At 36.8% G+C, this 21,754-nt stretch overlaps 1 protein-coding gene across 1 annotated transcript in view; it reads left to right on the plus strand.

The window, feature by feature from the left end:
* Positions 1 to 21,754, plus strand: part of CLVS2 (clavesin 2) — a 74,147-nt gene that overhangs the window by 9,860 nt on the left and 42,533 nt on the right. The window contains exon 3 of the mRNA XM_033234446.1: positions 6,587 to 6,761. Within this exon, the coding sequence (XP_033090337.1) occupies positions 6,587 to 6,761 (175 nt within the window). The remainder of the gene's footprint in view (positions 1 to 6,586; positions 6,762 to 21,754) is intronic.

Genomic DNA, 21,754 nt, shown 5'->3' on the forward strand with positions numbered 1-21,754 from the left:
CCAAAAAAATCGCATGGCCAGAGGCAGGAGAGGAAGCTTCTCTAATCGAAAAAATTGAGGGGGCTCTTGGTTGCAGGCAGGGTGCCGCCCCCCCACAGTGTGGCAGTACAAGGCTCTTGTCCTCTTTCTGGTCCGGGAGCATGTTTTGTATTGGGCTGACAGGGAAGCCTTAAGTGAATGTTATGTTTAAATGATACCATTATGGCACTTTGATGACTGTTGTAGGTGAAATAAAGCAGCATGGTCTATGCCCTTGGGAAATAGCTTGATTTTTAACACATATTTTTGTGCACCCGCAGTGTGCAGCGCACAGCATTTGGTGCTGAAGATAGAAAGTAGTATCAAACAGTGAAAGAGTTTTTAAGCTAAGCTTATATGTCTGGGGCCATAAAACAAACACTGAAGCACCAGAATTTCAGAATACGAGAGACAGGGCGCTGAGGTCTCCAGCAGGTAGACAATTTTGAAGAGCAGGGCAAGATGGTTGTGGGCCCAGAGAAGGGTAGAACTTAGGTGAGGTGAAAAAGAAGGGGAGTGTTCACCCAGATTTAAGTGAAGATAAAGCATCGGAGTGTACCAGATTGTTGGGGGTTGAATATGACAAGACCTTGATGGTTGGGGTGAGCCTATGCACGGGTGTACAAAACGAGAAGTATGGTTATTAAGGGAATGGTGCAGTTTTGAAAGAGCCATGGGAGAACAGTGTTGTGTGCAGGACAATTTTTCAGGCCAATTAATGTTTTAGGACAATTTATCGCACAATAGAGGGTAGGCAAGATTTCTGGAAGAGAAAGATGAGAGAGAAAAAGAAACACAGGTGCTATTATATTAGGAAATAAAGCTAGGACTCTTGTAGAAAGAATTAGATGCCAAAGACGTATACATATATAAAAGACAAAAAAAAAAAAAAAAAAACTTGATGAATAAATGTAGGACTTGGTGAATAAATGTAGAGGGAGAAGGAAAGGGAATATTTGAGAATGATTCTTCGTAAACTGATTAATGTAGGCAATCCCAGAGGAAAATGGGAGACACTAAATTGAGTTACACTAATATATTTCAGGTAGCAAGGAGTCACTAAGGTGCTAATGTTCAGATGGCAACTAGAAAGATGCGGATGTTGCACAGGACTGACACTAGCTCTGTGGATATCAAGCCATCACCAATGTATTGACCAAGGGGATGACTGCATGATTCGGTAACTCCAGGAAATACTATATGATGACAGCAGGGGAATAAAGTCTTATTTCTACAATTGGATAATTGCAGCAGGGAACCAAACATGAAAGATAATACAGTGACCAGAAAAGTGGAAGGAGAGAATGTTCAATGCAGCATCACAGAACCAAATAGAGTTTCAACAGCAATGATCGCAGCAAATATTTATAGTTTCTATTCTATGTCAAGTACTGTTAAAAACTTTACATATATTATTTTGTTTCATTTTGTCCTCACAACAGTTCTATGAAGTTAAGATTAAGTGACTAAAAAGTACAAAAAGCAAGTATAGGGTATGTGATTGTTGAAAGAGCAAAAGTGGCCGGGCGCGGTGGCTCAAGCCTGTAATCCCAGCACTTTGGGAGGCCGAGACGGGCGGATCACGAGGTCAGGAGATCGAGACCATCCTGGCTAACATGGTGAAACCCCGTCTCTACTAAAAATACAAAAAACTAGCCGGGCGAGGTGGCGGGCGCCTGTAGTCCCAGCTACTCTGGAGGCTGAGGCAGGAGAATGGCGTGAACCCGGGAGGCGGAGCTTGCAGTGAGCCGAGATTGCGCCACTGCACTCCAGTCTGGGCGACAGAGCGAGACTCTGCCTCAAAAAAAAAAAAAAAAAAAAAAAAAAAAAAAAGAAAGAGCAAAAGTAATACAAATGTAGAAGTCATAGAAATTAACATTTATTGTTTGCTATGTACTACCCATTGGGCTAAGTATTTTACATTCTGTCCTATGATGTGACTATTATTATCACCATTTTTAAAAGAGAAAATGGAGGCTTAGCAAAGTTCAGTAACTTCAAGGTGTATGAGAACAAGCTAAGATTAGACAAATAATCAGGGATTCGCATTTTATTTTGTATTTGTTAATAGCTGTGAGTTTTACATTATAAAAGGCTTTTAAGTTACATAAATATGCCCCAAATAATTAATTCATGAGTATATATCCTACTCTGCAAGGAAGACTGATTTCATAACTGAAAAATTTCAAGAAGGATTAGATGTGTTCCTTCTGATTGCACAGGTAAGTACATAGTTGCTACGGATAAGAAAGTCTTCTCCATATGTTGTCTATGTGTTCTGGCAGCTTTGATTGTTTCCAAGAGCAGTGTTCTACATAGTCCGGTGTCAGTTGTAACATTTCTTATGGGTGTCATGATTTCTTCTTACTACATGCTACGCAGCATTCTTTTCACAAATTCAAATTTTACTTAATGCTATTTTGAGAAGCACAATCAGGACTTGGGAGCTGCAATAATGTGGTAGTTTTGATTTATAGCTTTCTTTCAGCATATACAAGAGAAGAATAGCTATGGTGGAACTCACACAATTTCAATGTAGACCCCAAACATGAGCAAGTAGAGTATTTCATTGTGGCGACCTCTAATTTGTAAAGTATAACAGTTAAAGTAATTTTAAAAAGGAGAATATGGCAGGAGTCCTGAAGAGATAAAATTCATACATGCTACATTTCTTTGGAAGATATTTTACAGATTCTGGCAAGATCCTGTGTAGTCCTGTTCTGCTGAGGAATAGCCTGCTGAGCTGCTAATGGTAATAATGTGAGATGTTTGACAATAGGGGACTGGAATTAAGTCAAGAGTGGTTTTGATCTGCCCATTGAATGGAGTTAGCTAATATATTTTTATGTTTCTTTTTCTAAACTTCTAAATTAATATGATTTTTATAAAAATCATTTGATTCTCTTTTGAGAAATGTCTGTTCATATCCTTTGCCCACTTTTTGATGGGGTTGTTTTTTTTTTTCTTGTAAATTTGTTTGAGTTCTTTGTAGATTCTGGATATTAGCCCTTTGTCAGATGAGTAGATCATTCATACAGCCAACAGACACATGAAAAAATGCTCATCATCACTGGACATCAGAGAGATGCCAATCAAAACCACAATGAGATCCCATCTCACACCAGTTAGAATGGCAATCATTAAAAAGTCAGGAAACAACAGGTGCTGGAGAGGATGTGGAGAAATAGGAACACTTTTACACTGTTGGTGGGATTGTAAACTAGTTCAACCATCATGGAAAACAGTATGGCGATTCCTCAAGGATATGGAACTAGATGTACCATATGACCCAGCCATCCCACTACTGGGTATATACCCAAAGGATTATAAATCATGCTGCTATAAAGACACATGCACACGCATGTTTACTGCGGCACTATTCACAATAGCAAAGACTTGGAATCAACCCAAATGTCCATCTGTGACAGACTGGATTAAGAAAATGTGGCACATATACACCATGGAATATTATGCAGCCATAAAAAAGGACGAGTTTGCGTCCTTTGTAGGGACATGGATGCAGCTGGAAACCATCATTCTTAGCAAACTATCACAAGAACAGAAAACCAAACACCGCATGTTCTCACTCATAGGTGGGAACTGAACAATGAGATCACTTGGACTTGGGAAGGGGGACATCACACATCGGGGCCTATCATGGGGCGGGGGGAGGGGGGAGGGATTGCATTGGGAGTTATACCTGATATAAATGACGAATTGATGGGTGCTGACGAGTTGATGGGTGCAGCACACCAACATGGCACAAGCATACATATGTAACAAACCTGCACGTTATGCACATGTACCCTAGAACTTAAAGTATAATAATAAAAAAAAATCATTTGATTCTCTTCTTGGAGCCAGATATTGAATTCAAAAAACGTGGTTAGACTTAGTCTTGAAAATTTTGCAAACCTACTTTTCTTCATTGCTGATTTTGGGATTTGCCTTATATTATTTCCTTTGGAATAATGATATGTGTGTCAGCATTTATCTTGATTTTGAAACAGTTTAGGAGAACCATACTTCAAGTGTGTTATTTAAAACACATTGCCTCTTGTTTTCAGTCCTTACTGGTACCTTGATTAATTTTTATTACATACAATGTATCATCCTTCCAAAGCTGATTTCAAATCTACATTTTATTTAATGGCATTTTGGTATTAATGCTATTTAATTTCTTATGGATAACATAAGAATAGTCAATCTCATAATGAGGGAAACCTTTGAAGTCGGACTTTTCAAATCCTTAATTTTCTTTACCATGATATTATTATGAATTTCAGAAACTAAAACTTTTTTTTTTTTTGGTGGGGGTCTGAATTTCAACCAGAAATATGGTCTTCCTGCTCCAACTTTCCAGTGCCTATGTTTATAGGCTCTTCAGGTCCTGACAGTGGTCATTATGTTTAAAATGGAGGTAGGTCAGCCATAAAGTGACTTTCAAAGGTGTTCAGCCCCACATGCTTCAGAAATTTAATAACAAATACATAGTAGAGCTCTATAAAAAGCTTTATTATTTTATATATTCAGGTAGTTTTTTGGATGCTGTATCCCTAAGCCTTTTGACTTTTGCCTTTTATGATAGTAATAGGCTATCCTAAAGATTATCATTTCTGATTTACACTCTGCCTAGTACACTATATCTATGCTTATCATTCTAACAAAAAGTATGCTATGTGTGTATTCCAAGCAACATTTACTGAATACATGTTTATACCTAGAATTGTGCAAAATTGTACAAATGTTTTCACTTGAGTCATCTCTTTGATGACTCTCTGGTGCTGCCCCCAACCCTCCCCCAACCACGGCCAATGAGATAATGAGAATAGCGTGAGATAGGGACAGTTAAGTGATCCTCAGAATTATAAATCAGCGACATATCCAGGACCATATGGCTAATGAGGCACTGGGCAGAGATTGCGTCTTGCAGTCTTCTGACACCATGCCCTGTGCTTGATTAATGCTAGGATTCTAAACAAGATTTTGTTCCAAACTTCTGCTTTTACAGGTGAAGAAATGAGGTCCTGAAATGGTGAGAAATTGCCTGAAATTCCAATGTTATTCTTTCCTTTCTGAACTACTATGCTTTCTCCCAGCACATCCAAGTGTTTTTAGAAGTAAAAATAGACCTACTCCCTCATATATCTTCACTGTATCATACTGCCTTCCTAACGAACTCATCATTTCCAATAAATGGGAATGATTTTGACTCCTAATCCACTCCCCTCCCCATCCTGCCTCTTCCCTGAGGTCCAGATCTCTTTCTCTAGCCATTCCTGAAATCTCCCCTGAATGTCTTAGGAGAAAAAAACTTAAAATGCAAGGTGTTTAAAAATTGAAATTGTTAACATCTTCCATAAATTTTCTGACTCCTCTTAAAGTGCTGGGATTTCTAGAGATTCCCTTTTTAGAATAATTATCTATCTCTCAACTCTGACTGCATTACTTCCTTCGCTTCCTTGAACTTAGGGTCCATATGCTTTTAATTCCACAATTTTCAGTTTTGAGCTCTCCCCTGAGTTCAGGATCCATTTTTTTCAGAAGCTTGCTTGATATACCTCTCTGGGTATACTACATGTTTCTCAAATACAGTAAGTTCTGTTCAAAACTTTGTATTTCCAACCATTTCCAACAGTATCCTATTTTTTCATTATTGATATTGATTAAAAATTTTACTATGTATTCAGGCTGTGAAGCTAAAATATGTGTCATTTTTTACACTTCCCTAATTTCAGTCCTCACATTGTCACAGTATAGCAAGATTGTCTAAAATGTCACTCAAATTTGGCTTCTTATTTTTGTTCTTAGTTCCATTGCCTTCATTGAAGTGGTGTCTTAATCTCCAACCAGTGTCTTTCTACTCTAGTCAAGTCCCTTTTACAGTAACATAAAGAGTATTTATTGGGTTACTGGAACGTTCCAGGAACTTTGCTAAGGTGAAAAGCAGAAAACAAAACAAAAAACATCCAACCCTTGAGTTAGGATGGCTTGTATTATTGTAGGTAAATTTCCATGATTTTTCCCACTTTTATTTATATTTATCTCCTTCTCTTTCTATCCCTCCCACCTTTCCTTTTCTTTATGATACAAACTCAATACAAGTCATTTGAATTGAGTAACTTTTATTCATAGCTGTCATATACAGTGTTTTCATTTATTGATGAGACTCACTCAAATCTCATTCTCAGTTTTTTCAAATATGAAGAAATTAAATGTCAGTATTACTGAGGGCATTTTTGAACCACTTAAAAAGTGCAATGCCTAATTTTGGGTTAGTTGAATGAGATTTTAGAAAATCATAAGAAGGCCTGGAGGTAAACTAAATGATGATAAAATATGAGAAAGCATTGCCATTTGTTTGGGCAGAATACATGTTACATTTGATTATGTTCTTTGAGTACATATAAATTAAACCTCTTCCTAAAATAGTTTTTTAAACAAAATTATTTCCTTAAGATTCTGAAGGTATTTTAAAGTGAATTTTTAGTGTGCTAGAAAATATTTTATAGTTTTTTACAAAAATGATTGTCAGACCTAACTTAGTACTTTTCAATGTTGCCCATAGGTACACACTGGTGGACATTTTGCGTGCCATCTTACTTTCTTTAGAAGCCATGATTGAAGATCCTGAGCTTCAAGTGAATGGGTTTGTTTTGATCATAGACTGGAGTAACTTCACTTTCAAGCAAGCCTCTAAACTCACACCAAGTATGCTGCGATTAGCTATTGAAGGCCTGCAGGTAGGCTATGCAAATTACCTACTTCCTTGTTCTCTTCTGTTTGACTTCTCTTGTCTAATGTGTTAGAATGACAAAATGTCTTACTTTCAGAAAAACAAAAACAAAAAAAATTGTAGTTGTTGAGCACAAACATTAAAATACTAACTGAAGAAAGGATTATAGAAGAAACGCTGAAGGAAGAGAGTTTGTAACACTAGTACAGTGCTCCCTGTCTAAACATAAATACAGGTAATGAGCTGAGATTTTTAATCTTGAAAATCAGAACAAGCAATACTTTTTAGATTGTAATGATTAGTTATTTAGGCTTGTTTTTGTTTCTCTTTTCTGTACATATTAATTAGCTAAATACTTGCTTCATTATTTCATTTAACCTGGTGAATTTAGGATATGATCAGCAATATGTTCAACTGTTGGAAAGTCAATCAATATGTTTTTCGGTCTCTAAGATACAAAGATATCTCTCTGAAATTTTCTTTAGACTTCATTGGGTCTTTTTGTGAGTGGCAGGGGCTGTCACATGGAATTTATATAGTAATAGTGCTTCTTCCAGTGAATAATGTTTAACTGCTTGGGAATTAGAAGATGGGAAATATCTTTGGGAGGCTGAGGCGGGCGGATCACGAGGTCAGGAGATCGAGACCCTCCTGGCTAACACGGTGAAACCCCGTCTCTACTAAAAATACAAAAAACCAGCCGGGCGCGGTTGCGGGCGCCTGTAGTCCCAGCTACTCGGAGGCTGAGGCGGAAGAATGGCGGGAACCCGGGAGGCGGAGCTTGCAGTGAGCCGAGATCACGCCACTGCACTCCAGCCTGGGCGACACAGCGAGACTCCGTCTCAAAAAAAAAAAAAAAAAAAAAAGAAGATGGGAAATATATTATTATTTATTGGTCTGTCATAAACCTGCTATTGTCAAGTTGCTTTTAACTTCCAGGGTGTCCTTCTATTCTCTCTCTTTGCTTTATGCTACTTTGTGTACAATACTTATGGAATTGGTTTTAAACTTCTAAAAATATTTGTGAGTTAGTCCTTGAGTGATGTCATTCATTAGACCGGGGCATCAATGTCGAGTAAGCCCAAGTCATCTAGATTTTTACTCATTAGTAATTTCTGACTGCATGTATACACACCTAAATTGATGACTGCTGACCTCTTAAAAGTGGGCAACTTTTCCAGGTGCTGGAAATCTTTGATTTCTGCTTCTGGACTTATTAAGACACACTGATGTTTCTTCTCCACAGAGGTTTTTCCTGATGTAGGCTTCCTGACTTGCTCTTGGTGAGATAGCCTTGCTCTGTCTTATCTTAAACAATGCTTTTTTTTTTTTTTTTTTTTTTTGAGGCGGAGTCTCACTCTGTTGCCCGGACTATCTCAGCTCACTGCAAGCTCCGCCTCCCGGGTTTACGCCATTCTCCTGCCTCAGCCTCCCGAGTAGCTGGGACTACAGGCGCCCGCCACCTCGCCCGGCTAGTTTTTTTTTGTATTTTTAGTAGAGACGGGGTTTCACCGTGTTAGCCAGGATGGTCTCGATCTCCTGACCTCGTGATCCGCCCGTCTCGGCCTCCCAAAGTGCTGGGATTACAGGCTTGAGCCACCGCGCCCGGCCTTAAACAATGCTTTTTAGAAACCTCCACAGCGACAGTTAATACAAGATGGTAGACAGCATAAGATAATGCATGTTTGGAAATGTGTATATCATATAGAATCAGTCCTAGCTCTGCCCTATTTCCAGCATGTCTATGGTGTTCTTCAGTTGTGAACAAGAATGGTTACCACCCACTGTGTTACCTAACACAGAATGGTAATCTAGCCTTTTACAATTGTTGTCCCTATTTAACCTGTGTCTTCTCTTTGCTCTGGAGCTAGGCTAGGCCTTCAGCTCATGAAGGACTGGAGAACTCATATTTTTTCCCAAGAAATTTAATAAAAAACTCTTCAAGGATAGATTCAGTATCTTGCTACTTTCCAACCTACTTTATGGAGTTTTTAAATCATACTGTGATAAGTCATTGCAGGAGAACAAACTAATAACTTGGAGATGTTTGGGAGCTTCCTTGTTAGCTGTAACTACTATCAGAAGTTCTTTAAGTGCTACATGTGAACACCACAGGAGGTCCACTCAGAGGAAACCTCTGTGCTTATTGTCTAGTGAAGGAAATAATCCCCATATCTGTATGGACCTGTTCTGGCTGCACATTTGGAGCTGCCTTCTCTCTGTTCCCCACAAATATCTCAGCCCCTTTCTCGTTTTTCCCAGAACACAAGACAGAGTAAGCAGGGTTGATTCCTCCTGATTCGCAGTTAAGAAGCCACTTAAGAGAAGGAAGCTCTTCCTGGGAATAGATTTGATGTGTTACTAACCTTTAAACTCGTTTTTATTTTCAGTTCAAATTGACTTTTAAATGCTATATAGTTATATCTATACCTACGTCTGCGTCTGTATCTATGTCTGTGTCTACTATATGTGTATCTAAAAACAATGGAAGTCTAAATAAGAATATAGGATTGCTGGAAATGTTTCGTTGTGACACGCATGATCTCATATTTACTCTTGTATTAAAGTAACACTTTCTGACTTTTTAAATCAAGTCACTGTTTTCCTTTGCATTTGCTATGTGAGAAATATTGTGTACCACTATATATTTCCTTCAGAATACGAATAAACTTTTTTTCAATATCATCATAAGATCACAAAATGTTTGAAGTAAAGATACATACACGGTTTTAGGTTGCTAAACACAGCCACCACCATGCCAAGACCACCACCACAACAGTAATAAATCCCTTCCAGTTAATCAGGAAAATGAAGAAATGAGAAGATTTTAAATAAGTCAATTAGAACTTATGCCATAATTCTACTTTCATGTCACCTTTATTTAGACAAACATAAAAAAATTATAGGGAATTGAACCAAAAATAAGAAAGGCTACCAGTCTAGCAGCCAGAGAGGAAATTTATTTGCATTATGAATGGGATGTAACTCTGTTTTGAAGATTCCTTTTCTCTCTTCCTCTAGAATTGGCTGTAACCTATCAATCCACATCATAAGGCTACTTTTTTTTCTTAAGCAAAAGAGCATTTAAAGTGACCTGGCTAGAGATAACACCCTATACCTTGTATAAAGATACATGAACCATTGTTATATATATTCATATATGAATATAGTATAAGATCGATTAAGGGAAAATGTGGAAAGGTAGAAATAAAAAAGCTTCTAGAGTCAGACAGAACAGGATTTGGATGGCAACCCTGCCATGCATCAAACACCTGGGCACTTGTTTGAATCTCAGTCTACTCATTTATACCAATTTTCAAGTGTTATTATATTAGAAACGATACATCTTGTACCTAGCAAGTAATATCAATGATTAAAGTAATTGATGTGGATCAGCTCATTTTTCGGGTGGCATATTTTTCTGGATGTGCGCTGCCTTTCTCACAAGTCAGTGACTACATAAACTGTGATGAATTAAAGTTGACTGACTTTGGAAATCTGAATAATACCATAGTATTTTTTGGTGCTCAGATTTTAGATACACAGACTGCATTCTTTTCTACAATTTTTCTGTGGTTAAATAGCATCTAGATATATTTATGTTGGGTGGCAAATAAAATATATTTTTCATTTTAGAAGCAAAGAATGGGATTGTTTCACCTGGTGAAATTTAATCTTTGTTTCTCTTGGAAGAAGCTCTAGGCATAGCTGGAAAGGTGGGGATTGTGGAGATATCCTTGGCTTTGAAAGTTGAGCGAAAGTTTGCTAAGTGGACAAAAACAGGAAGGACATACTGATCAGAGCAACATTGGGGAAGTACGCTGAACAAACATGCAGCTATAGGGGGCTGAAAACACAGGATGAATCTATATTGACATGGCTAGAATGGGAAATGAATTGAGGAGAATAACCAGAGATGAGGCTGGAAAGGCAGGCTGAACCCTGACTGTATGGCATAAAAGACTGCATACTATATGGTGTGGGTTGTGCTCTCCAAATATAGGGAGCTTTGGGACAGGAAAGCATCCTAATCACTTCTCTGATTTGGAAACATCCTTTGGATAAATGAATGAATTGACTTAGATCAAAGGAAAGAGAAGTTAGATCCGGAGAATCCTATCCCACCTTTGAAATAATTATAATAGTATCATTTTTTGGATAGGAAATGAAACTTTAAGGAGTTTAAGATGCTCAATCAAATTTCCTCAACTGACCTCAAGGCTTGAGTCCTGGTTGTCTGACTCCAAAGGCCAATGTCTTTCGTGAATCTTCTATTGTTTCCAGGTCTGTCTCTAAGAAATAGTAGGTAGGCTCAGATTAGAGTAACTTCTCCCACCAATACTCAAATCCTCATATATTAATATAGGTGAAATTTATTTGTTGGAATAGACAGTGCAATTCTAACTAAAGACATCACAAATGGCTGGCCTGTGGCTTTGGAATTTTTTGACACCGTGTAGCAGAACCATGTTCTTTTTCCAGTGAGCCATCTCTTTAAGTTACTGTCAGCCTCGCAGTTCTCCAGGATAAAGCATGAAAGCCAAGGGCAAGCCACTTTGCTGATCACCAAAGACAACTATTATTAATATAATAACAAAGTGATAAGCCATTCATAATATTGGTCCAAGGCAAGTTTATATGCTTTCTCTGTGCAAAAATCTTCAAATGTTTTCAAATATGAAAGACAGCAACCATTTTTACCAACAAAATGTATTTCCTTGATAGGTAAGGCACAACGCCAGACTTTTTTTTTTTTTTTTTTTTTTTTGTGGAAAGGAAATATTCAGGGTGGCAAACAGATAAAAAAAATTAAGAAAGTATTCAGCTTTATTTGATAGAAAAGAAAAAGAGAAAATTGTCTTTCTACTTACAAGAAGTTAATTGATTAGGGTACTCATAGAAACAGAAAATTTCTTCAAAAATCAACACAAGATTAAGTGAACATGACTAGTCGACTAAGATATCTGCCTGGAAAGCAAACTAAAACACAAATTGTTTAGAAATATCTACAAAAGCTTAGACTCTGAATTTAGAGTAAAATTACGTGCTTTTTGGGGGCGGAGGGGGAAGGTTACTTTTTTTTTTTAAATAAAGTATCCCTATAACTCTTTAGTAATGAGAAACTCAGACTCTTGTATTAATCTAGAATCTCCCAATTTGTAGATGTTTTTAGCTTCTCCTAACCCTACCCTGCTGCCCTTGAGAGATATTTATCTGTTTTTCTCCCTTAGCTCTGCCCTACTGGGTCTCTGTGCTTTTGCCTTCACAATTTGACAGAACTCCCCAAACTCCATCTGCCAATAAGTACATAATGTAGTCAAGGCATGGCTTGCTGGCAAGGGGTTTGGCTGTAACAAGGGATTGAATAGCTCTTTGAATTGCTACATAAGGCTTAGATGTAGGGCCATCACAAAATGCCTAAAATAGTGCCAGATATTGTAAGAGCCCTTAATAAGTAGGACTTGTGGCAGAATAAAGAATATGTAATCAATTCACTGGCCCTTTCACTTGACTCAAAAGCCCAGCATTACCAGCAGCCACCAATCTGCTAGTTCTGAGAGCTGTGATCATTCATGTGGAAGGCAAAAAGTGCTGCTGCTACACATTCTGGCTCTAAGTATTTGGAAGCCCAGTCCTACCTAGGGAATCTTGCCAAAAACAGAGGACATGCTAATGACTTGGAACATCACTGTCCAAGGCTGCGGCGTGAGGAGCTCCCTTAGCTTCACTATAGCATTTGCTCATTCAGTCCTTCAAGTCCTACCTATTTGTAATTTCTAACAGTTTTGAAATTGCACGTGTGCATGTGTGTATGTGTGTGTATGTGTGTGTACAGTGTAAGATGGTTAAGGGAGAGTCAGAAAAGAACTTAGTGAGATATTGACTAAATTAGGAATTCATAATAAAACAAAAGGAGTCTGTGTTTTACAACAGTGTTCTTTGCAGTGGTTGTTAAGCTGCCAATAGTTTTCAGGCTTAGAATGCTTTGGACAATAGCAGAAACCTCTTGTTTACAAGCTACATTTTAAGCTTAAGGCTGCATTTTGATGCATTGATGGGAGGGGGCTGAAGCAATGCCTATCTTTTTGAAAGTAAACACACAGACTCATGAACTGTATTCATTCAGGCAGCCTGGAGATGGGAACGTTCATTTCCACATTTTATATGCACAGGCATAACCACATTGAGAAACAGTGACAAGGGTAGTGTGTAAAAAAAGTGACATTTTGTTCATCACATGCATAACTGACTGAGCTAAGTGTGCTTCCTCTTAGTTGTTACTTAACCTAAAACAAAATGAGTGGAAAGCCTAACGGTGCTTTATTTCATGGTTTGAGAATGTAGTTTGGCTGAGAGGTTTAGTTCTCACAGTAGGACGTTGTAAGTCTTTCTTAAAAGCTGACAATAGGTAAAAGCTATATATAATATTCCGTTCAGCAAGCAGGCTAAGGATTATGTAACCTTTGATAATGGACTAGATTAATTCTGTACATATACCTCTGTATGTATGTACATATAATTGAGGTGTTTTTCTTGTGTTAAAATTGCTGTTCATTTCTTTTGATTAGCAGCTAAATCTGTTAAAAGTGTCTAGTTGGGGAGGCTGAGGCAGGAGAATGGCGTAAACCCGGGAGGCGGAGCTTGCAATGAGCTGAGATCTGGCCACTGCACTCCAGCCTGGGCGACAGAGCGAGACTCCGTCTCAACAAAAAAAAAAAAAAAAAAAAGTGTCTGGTTGTAGGAAGCAGGTGTCAACCTTGACAAAAAGTAAAATAGAGAAATGAGTTCTGTAGGGTTATTTAACATTTACTGAATTAAAGATAATTATTAATAAAATTTAATACTTCTAAACCTTCAACCACTGACAATGTGACTTGTTATCATTTTGCTTCAAATGGTAGAATAATTGAAATAACATAAAGGAAAGAAGAAAAAACACTTTTTGGTCTGAGTCATTGAGCTAATGACAAATGGATAAAAAGTAATTATCTATAATGAAAAACTGAACAAAGCGTATGAACTACTCTGGATTTCATTTTATTGGCTATGTTTAGACATGTCCTGAACTAGAGAGCAAAAAAGATGAGTGAATGCAGGCCCTCTCTTATTCTTTCAGCAGCAATGTAAATGCATCTTGATGTGTTCTTCTTTCCCAGCATTTTTTTCTCTCTTCAGATCAAAACTCCAAAATGTGAACATCAATTTATCCTTTTAAAACACTAGTTTAGGACTCAATGGCCATCCGTTTTTTTCTGTAGATACTGATGAAATTGACATACTTACCTTTTAAATGTCTAGTCATTTCACTTTTATAAATTTTATCCTGTAAACACTTAATTAAAATCTTTCAAAATATCAATTTAAGGGGTTATTTTTGTTTTCTTGTATTTAAAAATTCTGGTACTATATTGCCAGAATTTTAGAAGTGAGTGATTCTTCTCTCTTGTCCATGAATAACACTCTTGTTCTATTATCTTAAGATTGTTCTAAAAACTAAAATACTCTTTATTCTTTATATTGTGAATAGCTTTAAAAAAAATGGGCCTGGTTTTCTTCTCATCTGCATTTGGAGAAGCCACAATAAACTCACAAGAGGAATACCAGCTTGCATTTATCCTGGGATACCATTTGATGCACAATTAATAACAGTGTGTTTCTATGGCCTGAAGTCAACTGCATTTTGAAAGTTTTTAATTTGAGTTTTAAAATGTGGATGAGTGTAAGGTCATTACTTAATTTAATGATAGCTTCTGTAACAAACAAACCAAAATGTGTTCATTGACTCAACCATCTCTCATATGAAGTCTAAGTGATGTTGTTGCTCCTTTTGATTCAGTGGCCCGTATTCCTTCCACCTTCTTGCCCTGCTGTCTTCTCCATATGGTTTCCAAGGCCACCTTGCTCAATTTTATTCCTTTTCCCTGTAGGGTAAAAAACATGGAGAATCACATGTGATAGATTCCTATGGGTCAGATCTGGATGTGTTGCACATCATTGCCATTTGCATTCCATTGGCTAGAACTCACACAAGGGGACAGTCATTATGAAAAGGGAGGCTGAGAAATTGAATATAACTTGGTCTTAGGAAGAGGAGGAATGGGTGGGCACCTTGTACTCTCTTTCACAATGCTGATCCTCTAAAATAATTTTGATGATTCTTCAATTGGCACTGTTAGGAGTGTTTTGCTTATGTTCTGTGAAAGGAAGGGTTGATAATCAGACAGTGTTTTGAAGAACTTTAATTCCTACATTCAAGTATGAAGGAATAAATACATAATCCCTACAATTCATTCTATGTACTGACTGTTCTCTGTATCTGACTAGCTTTGCATAGGTTAAGGGGCAAGCAATTTCTATTTATTTGTATCAGTATAGCGATGTCTCTATACCAAATGCAATACACCTGTGATTCAATCAATTCTACTCTCCACAAATTTCCCTGGCTCCTATGATGAGTATTTACAAGCATCCTAAATTAAAAAGAAAAAAAAAAGGTAAATTATTCCTGTAAATTCTTAAGACTATCTCCAGGACAGCTGTATTAGTCTGGGTTCTCCAAAGAAATATAACAAATATATCAGGTGATTTATTATATAAGACGTTGGCTTATGCAGTTACAGAGGCTAAGAAGTCCCAGGATATGCATTCACCAAACTTGAGACCTGGCAGAGCTGACGGTATAGGTCCAGTTCAAGTCCAAAGGCCTGAGAACTAAAAGAGCCTATGGTATAAGTTATAGTCCAAGTTCAAGTTCAAAGGCAGGAGATGATCAGTGTTCCAGCTCAAAGACAGATAACTAGAGTGAGACTTTTACTCTGCCTTTTTTTTCTATTCAGACTTTTGACAGATTGGATGAGGACTCTCCCCTCTGGGGAGGGCAATCTGCTTTACACAGTCTATCCATTCAAATGTTAACCCTATCCCAAACACCCTCACAGACACCCAGAATAATGTTTAACCAAATACCTGGGCACCCCTTGGTCTAGTCAAATTGATACAATAAATGATCACAATAGATACACAGGTTGAATATTCCTTTATCCAAAATGCTTGAGATCAGAATTATTTTGGATTTCTTTATTTCTCAGAGTTTGAAATACTTGCATTATACTTACCAGTAGAATATCTCAAATCTTAAAACCCAAGCTCTGTGATGTTCCAACAAGCATTTCCTTTGAGTGCCGTATCAGTGCTCAAAATGTTTTGAATATTGAAGTATTTCAGATTTTGAATTTTCAGATTTGGGATGGTCAGGTTCTAGCGATATAGCTGTTACTTTGCCTTGAAGTTAGAAATCATCCAAACTTGGGATTTAGTTGTCATAAAATGAGAATAAGGTATTTTTAAAAAATGAGGTGGCCTAACAAGAAACTTTCAGAAATGAATACTAGCTGCCACAATACTGAAAGAGTTTCACAATAAAGTCTTGTTGTATGTGTAGACTTAGAGAATAGAATCACTGTTAAGCTTCAGCATGTCAATAGGATTCACCATATTATCAATATTTATCAAGTACTTTAAAAACTGGTTGGAGGTTTACTTACCGTTTGGCCAAATACTGAAAACATGCAGAAGTTAATACAATTTTAATCAGTATAGAAATTAATAAATACAATTTAAAATTACATTATCATTACTTAGTTTATTCATTATGTTATAACTTCAAAGAAGCAACTTTCCTCTTGGGAATATTCTAGAAGCTCTTTATGTTATAAATATATAATTTTTTCCTCTTTTTATTAGTCCTATATTAGAACTGTCATCCTAGAAATTTTAAAAAATTTCACCTTTGTGTCATCTTAGCTCTTTCTCGAATTTCATTGCTGCAAGTCTTAGAATTCTTTCCTCTCTCTCTTTTGTTTTGTTAGACTCAATCTTAAGGGTTTTGTCATTGTTGTTCACTTATCTGAAAGAGTACAGGGGAGGTAAAATTGCAGGATATTTGCATTCTCTAAAATGTGTTTATTTTGTTTTCACATTTGTTTGATAGTTTTTCTAGATATACAAATATGACTTCAAAATAATTTTTTTCTTAGTACTTTGAAATTATTATCTTATAGTTGTTAGGCATCCGTTATTTCTGATGAGAACCTTAACTTCAAACAAGTTCTTATTACTTTGTAGGTAGCTGAAATCTCTCTGTAAAAGATTTTAATATCTTTTTTGTTATGTTTGGCATTCAAGCATGCAACCAGGAGGGGATAGTTTTATGTGCCCACCAGACACTTAATAAATTCTTCAGTTAAAAAAAATGTATTATTTTTTCCTCTGATTCTTCTTTTGGTGTTTCTATAGCATGACTTTTGTATTTGTGTTCTGAATCCTCTGTATATAATAACATTTTTTGTTTGTAATTACATATATTTGATAAATGTTTTATTTTTATTTTGAGATCATTGTATTATAGATTTGTATGCAGTTGTAAATAATAATGTAAAGAGATCCCATATATGTCTTTCCCAATGGTAACATCTACAATGATTGTATAATATCACAACCAGGAAATTGGCATTGATACAGCAGGAATGAAGGACCTGGCTGCCTATGCAGCCTTCTCTGGCATCACTCAGATGGGGATGAGATGCCTCATTATAGCTTCGTGAGGGTGTCCTAACTGTAGGCTCCCCTCTCAACCTTTGCTGGTATGGGTGAGGATGAGGCCATATTTTTTCTCCTGATATCTGGCTAGAATAGTACAGTTATTACCTAAAATTGTTGCTAGTATGTATCTTTCCTGGTTCTTTGGTTAGTGAGAACAAGCTTTTCTTACTGCTTTTAGTCTTTGTGTCCCATAGGATTTTCCAGTTTCTTTAGCTTTAAATTTGGAATCTATGAGGCAAAATCAAACTAAGAAACTTACCACTGTGTCATTCTTTGGGTATCAAGGTCCCTAGCTGGTATGCCTTATTCTCCTTACCTTTCAGAGTATTCTTATGTTTATTTTGTATATAATGTTTAGGCATTTTAGTTATACTTAATGGGAGGAATGGGGAAAATTATGACCATCTCATCTTTATGGAAGCAGAAGTTAGAGCCACATGTACATTTTATCTTCTAAAATTTTTTCAAACTGTCTGATTTACTAATGTTATCTGCCTCATTTGGTTTCTAGTACTGTTGAAAATTCATCATAGTTTGTACTGTCTACTGTCATTTAAACTTGTGGAGGGAGGTAAGGAAAGTGTGCTTATTCAGGCTGCCATGTTGACTTGGAAACTCCTTAATGCCTTAAAGCTAGTGATTAGTTTATGATTACAAGATGATAAAAATGAAGGTCATTAGCCACCATTTTTACCTTAGCATAACGGTGATAGGAGATAAATTATTCTTTTTCTATATGGTAATTGTTTTATGGTGATGATGATAATGATGATGATAAAGATGATACTCTTTGATCTGGGTCCCCAGAGAGGTCTTCCCCCCCCTCCCCGGGGTAAAATATGAAACAAATTTATTTCCAAAATCAAAATTCTAATGGATGTACTTATAATTCTTGGCAAATAAATACAACCAGACTTGAACTAAGACTCTTAAGCTTAGAAAACCACGCTTACTTATAGCTGGGTAGTGATGCAAGCAGATGAGCAACTTTATCACTTGGTTTCAAAAGACCTCAGGGAGATACATCTGGTCAGCCTATTATTTCTCTTAAGATGACTAAGGGAAAGCATATTCTGCCTCACATAGAACAATTATGGGTTCCTGCAGACCTGGACAACCAACTGTATTTGATGATAAGTGAGGCATGGTGTCTTAACTTAAGGTGGATGATAAACATCAAAGCAGGTCCTATTAAACGCTAAATGTGGAGTCATAATTTAGTTAGTGAAAGGAAGGTAAAAGCACTCTTATATAAATAACAGGAAACTGTGTTCCAGTTTTACAGATATTTAGAACTAGGAAGAGCCTTAACTCAAAAAGAGTAAAAGTAACTTAAATATTGCTTAGGAACCATCAGAGGAAGCCTAGATTGACTTGAGCAGCACCATGGAGAGCTCTCTGGACCTCAATTGCTGTGGTGTGTCCTTTTCTCCTTTGCAGTTCTGTTTCTCTCTAGCCATCAAGTCCTTTAAAGAAGGCCCCTCTCTTAGAATAACTTGAGGTTGCTGCAGAAGTACGGCTTTTCTGCATTGTCCCTGAATCTCACAGTTTATGTGTTTGAGTTGCCAAGCTTCTCCCTACAAGAGTCCTTGTTTTTCATTATTCAGCTCTTGTTTTTAGAGTTGGTGGAATTATTTACTGGAAGCTCATGTGTTGGTATTAAGAATAGAATTATCCCCTCCCTTTTCTTTTCCCTTGGAGACTTCCCATAAGGTTATTTATAACCTAATTTACAAGCACAAAACATTCTTAAGTTATATACAATAAGAGATAATTGATGTACTGTGATTTGAGTTTTATCATGAGGCCGTATAAGGAAGAGATCTACTTTTTCTCATCCAAGCAAGCTTCTGGGAAAATCATATTTTGACTATCTGCCTTCTTCATAAAGAGATTTTGGAGAACAATTACGTAAGATATAGTCCAATCAGAGTTTTCTCTTCTCTTGACAAGTGCTAGGATAGGTTAGACTTTAGAATCAAGCATTCCTGGCCTTAAATCTTGCCTCTATCATGTCCAGATTTTAATTTTGGATAGAATACTTGACTGATCGAAGTCTTTGTTATCACATCTAAAAATAGGGCTAATGCCTCTACCTGGTAGTGTTATAATTATATGAATTGATATACATGAAAGAAATTGGCACGGTACCCAGTCCTATAAGGTTAAAATCAGCCTTGGTCATTCATTTCTTTTTTGTCCTATGCTCAAAAAGAGAATGTAAGTAAACTTATGTGACAAGAATATTAACCCTTCAGGCTGAAATATGTTTTTTATATAATGTGATTAATCAACCAAAACTGGCATGTCATACAAAACTCACCAACTGAAGTTTGATATGAAGAACATACACCACCCTCATTTTCTGAAAATAATGTTCCTTTTAAAAAACTGTTAGGCAGTAATAGGCAGTTTTTCTCTTAGAAGTTTATAGCCACTGCCTCTGGCCTTCCAGGTTGTAAGATAATAATTAGAAATGATTATAATAGATATTAGCTGTTTACAACAAATAGAAATCACTGGTTTATTCCTAGGATATAAAACTTGAGATTTTCACTTTTGGGAATATCACAAATATTTTCTACTGAAACCACATTAAGAGATTTGATAGACATGATTAATAAACACATATCTCCTCACTGTTCTCTATTAGATGAAGAGACTCTCAATGGTAAGAAAAACACTCAATTCAGTGAACTCACCAGATGGCAACAAGGAGGGTCATACCATTGGCTCTGGGTGGACTAAAGGCATATGGTAGAACTTTGATTATTAAAACTTCCACCTGACATGAAATAGGGTAGGATTCTTTTCAGAGACCATACCCTGGAGTGTTCAATACCTCAGGCATTTGAAGGATTCTGGATAAGTAGTCATCAAAAAGACTATGAGAAACATATCTAATGTATTACAGAAATACTTTCTTGAAAAATGGCGATAATAAGATTTGGAAATAATACTGGCCACGTTGTGGCATTTTAACGTTAGAAGGATGTTGGGTGCAATTATTGTAATGAGTGTCACACTTGGAATGGCAGCATAGGGGACACCTAGTACTCAGGAAGCTTTGGATATAATTATTAAGCCGTATGTTCCTATGAGAAATATAAATGGGAAGACAATAAAGGTATTAAAATAGTCAACCAAAAGAAATCAAAAGGATGAGAGCAGCTATCGCACTATAAGCTTAGGAAACCACGTCTACTTTCTTCACTTGAGCCAGTTCTCAGACTCCAAATCATGAACTGAAGAAGAATATAGATCCCCGTGAGGAAAGACCCTGCAATACCAAGGGTATATAATTACTTCATCAGTTGTTTTCAAAGAGATTTACAGTCATTCACTTGGGACATACATGGGAATAAGGGGGTTGCCCAGCCATTTAAAGGTCTGTTGGACACAGGAGTTAAGCTGATATCAATATCCAGAGACCTGGAAAACCGTTATTAAGCCCTCCTTCCCCCAACATTACAGTGGGAATGAATAGGTGCAAAAAAATGAACAAATGGAGTGTTAGCTGTGATCTGATTCACAGTTGGTGGACTGAATCCATAGCCCAGTTCTTGGGCTCATTGTCATTGGCTGGGAAAAAATTCATTGTAAGAAGGAAGTGCATTGAGACCAGTAGCATCTGTGAGAGCTGTGATTTGTCTCACTATCCTGTTTTAAGTTCCTCTCCACAAAATAATATGAACATATATGAAGCAAATGAATCTGAGTGGTACAAAGGGTGAACTGTAATGGATAATGTGGTGTGCTCTTTAGATCACTTCCTTAGGACCAAGGCAGTTATACTCCCAGGTGTCAGGAAAACTTGCTGCTGATAGCTCAAGCTGAGTCCCTCTCCAAGAATTGCCCTTGCTTAAAGGGAGCTACTTTGCCAGAGTTTATGTCCCCAGGGAACATAAGTAAACATAATGTGACAGCTTCAATGCACAAGGACAAATATTTTACCCATTTCCTCCATTATGGACAATTCTGAGAGGCCACCTCAACTCCAGAGGTTTCTGTGGAGTTTCCTCTGTTGTAACTGCATCATAGTTGAATGTCTCCCTCTGCCTAGTTTCTTTCTCTTCCTTATGAGTTTTTTCCTGAAACCGCTCCCTGATAAAATTTCTGTAAGCAAATACTGGTCTGGTATCTGTTACCTAGGAAATGCCACTTAAAACACATAGCACTATTTATGATATATTATAAATTTATGAATATATTGATAATTTTAAGGCTGAAAAATTGTGACCCACATAATAGGCATATAGTAAGGAAATAGAGTGAAACAGATTTCTATGAAGGATGATCTTTCCGTTTAAGAGTAATATTTGCAAAGTGTAATAATATTATGCATAATATTAAGTGGAATATGTACAATATAATCAAATGTAAAATATTGTCACGTTG

The sequence above is a fragment of the Trachypithecus francoisi genome, unplaced genomic scaffold, assembly GCF_009764315.1.
Source record: "Trachypithecus francoisi isolate TF-2019V2 unplaced genomic scaffold, Tfra_2.0 Lachesis_group15, whole genome shotgun sequence".
NCBI classification, from domain to species: Eukaryota; Metazoa; Chordata; class Mammalia; order Primates; family Cercopithecidae; genus Trachypithecus; species Trachypithecus francoisi.